At 29.5% G+C, this 3,777-nt stretch overlaps 1 protein-coding gene across 1 annotated transcript; it reads right to left on the bottom strand.

Annotated features, from left to right (window-relative positions):
- Positions 1-2,202: 2,202 nt before the first annotated feature.
- LOC124912957 (expansin-B15-like) lies at positions 2,203-3,121 on the bottom strand. Its single transcript, XM_047453587.1, has 4 exons — positions 3,052-3,121; positions 2,856-2,965; positions 2,600-2,781; positions 2,203-2,512 (listed from the first exon to the last, which is right to left on the bottom strand). Exons 1-4 carry the CDS (start codon positions 3,119-3,121, stop codon positions 2,203-2,205), a joined length of 672 nt encoding a protein of 223 aa, XP_047309543.1.
- Positions 3,122-3,777: the final 656 nt, after the last annotated feature.

Here is a 3,777-nt window from a genome sequence, read left to right as displayed (position 1 = left end):
TATTTTAATGAAGTGAATATTCCTACAAAGGCAAGACCTTGCAAAATGAATTCGGAATATTTAGAATTATGTAAAAAAAATATATATATACTCTTTCACAAAAAGGCTAATAAGTCCATCAAATTCCCCTTGGTCATATATAGCTTTCTACGTGAATAAACACTCAAAAATTGAAAGGAGTGTACCAATATTATTTATTAATTATAAACCCCTCAACAAGGTATTAAAATGGATTAGACATCCAATTCCTAATAAAAAATACTTAATAAACATATAGTCTAATATTTTCAAATTTTGATTTAAAATCAAGAATTGAAAAGTCTGATAGGTATAAGACAGTTTTTAATGTCCCTATTGGACATTATGATCGGATTAAAAAAATGCTCCCTCAGATTTTCAGATATAATGAATAATATTTTCAATCCTTATAGTTTATCTTGTCAGATTCCATTCTGAAAAATAGAACGAATACCAAAAGAATTATGTAACAATCGCCAAAGAAATACTTGCTATAATAAAATGTGTTTTAAAATTTCAAGACGATTTACATAATCAAAAATTTATTAGATTGACAGACTTCAACGCATCTAAATTTATGTTTCAAAAAGACTTTAAACATGATGTATCAAAACAAATGTTTGCCAGATGGCAAGCTCATTTAGACCCATTTGATTTTGAAATAACATATAAGAAGGGAAAAGATAATAATCACCTTGATTTTTTGACTCGTGAGTTTTTAAATTGATAGGAATGAGCATAAAGAGTTATGAATCTTTCTCTAATAGAGGAAGGAGACACTCCTCTTTTAGAGGAAGAGGCAAGGCAGGACACCAACGGTTATATCTTAATATGGGAAACAAAAGCGCATAGCCACTACAACAAAACATACTTTCAGCGACCCTTATATGCCAACCCATATTAAGCGTGGGTAAAAACTAAAAGAAAAAAACTTTTGCCAACCTTTATATCTATACCACCACCTTTATTTTTTTTATATACCAACTTTGTAACTTTGTTAAAACCTTATAATTTAAATATTCTAAATTTTAATAATTTTTATGTTTTATTTTTAAACTTTGTAAATATTTTATTTTAATTTTTTTATTTTTTTTAAAATTAAATTTGACTTAAATTTTGTTAACATTAAAATTTAATTAATATTTTTTATATAACATAATTTTTAAATTTTTTTATAGTATTATTAATATATGTCTTTTATTTAATTATTATTTAAATTTAATTAAATGAAAAGTAAAATATGAGAGAGTTCATTAGTTTCTGAAGTGTTAATATGACATTTATCCCACATCGGAGAAAAAGAAGAAGTTTTTGGTATATAAAATATGAGAGAGTTCATTAGTTTCTGAATTGTTTTTAGGGTTATAATGTGTTGGAATATGGTTCACCCTAAGAGTTTAGGGTTATGTTCATAAGGTACTTGAGAGATGAAGGGCAAATGTGATAATAGTAGAGATAAAAAAATAACAATTAAAATGAAAATAGAAAAAAACAAATTAAAAAAAAAGTTTAAAAATAAAATAGACTTTTAGCGACGTTTTTTAATTTTGCCAACGCTTAAATAAGCGTCGTTAAAACATTCGCCTTTCGGCAACGCTTGTACCTACGCTTAAATAAGCGTGGTAAAATCTTGCGCCCACCCTGATTCTGGCGACACAAGAATAAGTGTCGGTAATGTTTTTGGCGACACTTTTAAAGGTTGGCAGAAGTCTTTTTAAGCGTCGCCGAAAGTCATTTTTGTTGTAGCAATGAATCTCTCTCAGGATCCCAAGAGTCAAAAAGATCAGCCCACCCATGCCAAAATACTTGGCGATAATGAAACAGAATCCAATAATAATGGATTTACAATAAACGAATACATATTTTTCATGAAGAAAAAGACCTCGGAAGGAAAAATGACTCATGGACAATAATACAGAGGTATTTGACAATTCGTCCTCACCGTCAAGGACGTATAAGTCCCGAATGTTTTACGAACAAATACTTGTTTCATTTTTCAAGTCTTATAAGGTATTTTAATATCATTCTAACACCAAACTTTTATTCAGTATTATAATTTATATAAGAAATAAGTATTAATAAAAGAGAACGACTAAACTTATTTTATTATTTGAATCTCTTAAACAAGATTATAACCACCCACCGATACTAGCTAGCTAGAATAATGTCTTAGTTAAAATAACTTTAAAATTGAACGGAGGAAATATAAGTTGCACCAGGGTGCCAACCAGCTGGTATAACGTTATTAGCTATGACAGATCGTCCACTGCTTGTGGTGAGACGAATAGATAAAGGACCCGGTACCAAGGAGTTGATACCCCATGTAGCCCCGAATATCTGATGTGCAACTCGAAACTCGCCCGTTCCTTGTTTAATCTCTACTTTACTGAGGTCGCCATCTCCACCTTCTTCCTCTATATTTACGGCTATGTAATTTGGGTTCGAACCTTTATCGACTACAAATTTTATTTTTTGCCCATATTGACACGGAACCCTGCACCCATACCATATAAATTGTGTCGAAAAATATCAACACATGTAAAAGAAAAAGATCGATAAATAAATAAATATATATATATACCGTTGGTAATTTATCTGGATCTTCCCAGCATTACGGAGTTCAGCAGCCTTCCCAGTAGATGCTAAGGCTCCAAATGCGGTGCCACTCAGATCAAATTGAAAAGGATTACATCCTGGACATTGATCGGAAACAACCACCTTTATCGGGTTTTTTGAACATGCTGGGTGTGACGAACATTGCACCTATATACAGATATGTTGAATAAATAGATCGAAAAGTTGTTTCATCTCATATGAACAACATAAAAAAAATGAACCTGATAACAAGCACCACATTCTTGGCCACCTTTAAATAATCCATTACCGACTGCGGTTACAAATTTTCCATAATTTGACTCGACAGTATTACCATATCCACATGCTCCACCTTTATATATATTACATATAAGACATAAATTTCTTCGTTTTAACAAATTTAATAACATATGTTGTAAATAAAAAATGATTTTTTACCATCAGTACCAGCACCATTGGCAGGTCCATACCATGTGGCTATAGTAGGTGATGCAGATACACTAAACATTATTAAAGATAATACAAAGATGAAAAATGTTAATTTTACTTGAGAATACATGACTAATTTCAACAATGTTTTTTAAACAAAACTCTATGAATATGTATTAATCTTCTTAGATTTTATTATTTTGTGTAGTAAAACTTTGGTTATATAGGCATTTCTCTAATAAAAATATTGTATGAATCTTATTCTTTAGGAAAAAGGTTAAACTTTTCCAGAGTAATTTCTTAAAAAGTAAAAAGTAAAAAGTAAAGAAGAATACAATTATATTTATCCAATCTCTTTCTTAAATCATTGACTTCTACTCCTTAAGTCATTCATTTATCTTTTCTTATGAGAGTTGAGTACTTACAATTGTAAAAAGTGATATTTAGAGTTTTAAGTTTCATACTAAAATAATTTTCATTTAATATCATTTTCTCATTATATAATATTAGTACCTGGTCCATGCAAATGCGCGAATAATTATATAAAAATCGAGGAGGAAAAATGTAATACAATTTTTAATTACTCTCACATATATATATTTAAATTAATCGCATCTCTCAACCCGGCAAGTCAGACATTTTAACATGTTTTGACACGTTTTTGACACGTTTTCATTTTTTTGACACATTTAACACGTTTTTGACACATTTAACACGTTTTAACACATTAAACAT

This window comes from Impatiens glandulifera, chromosome 8 (assembly GCF_907164915.1).
Source record: "Impatiens glandulifera chromosome 8, dImpGla2.1, whole genome shotgun sequence".
In the NCBI taxonomy this organism is placed as follows: Eukaryota; Viridiplantae; Streptophyta; class Magnoliopsida; order Ericales; family Balsaminaceae; genus Impatiens; species Impatiens glandulifera.
The sequence above is the reverse complement of the archived record's forward strand: the minus strand, read 5'-3'. Positions and strand labels throughout refer to the sequence as shown.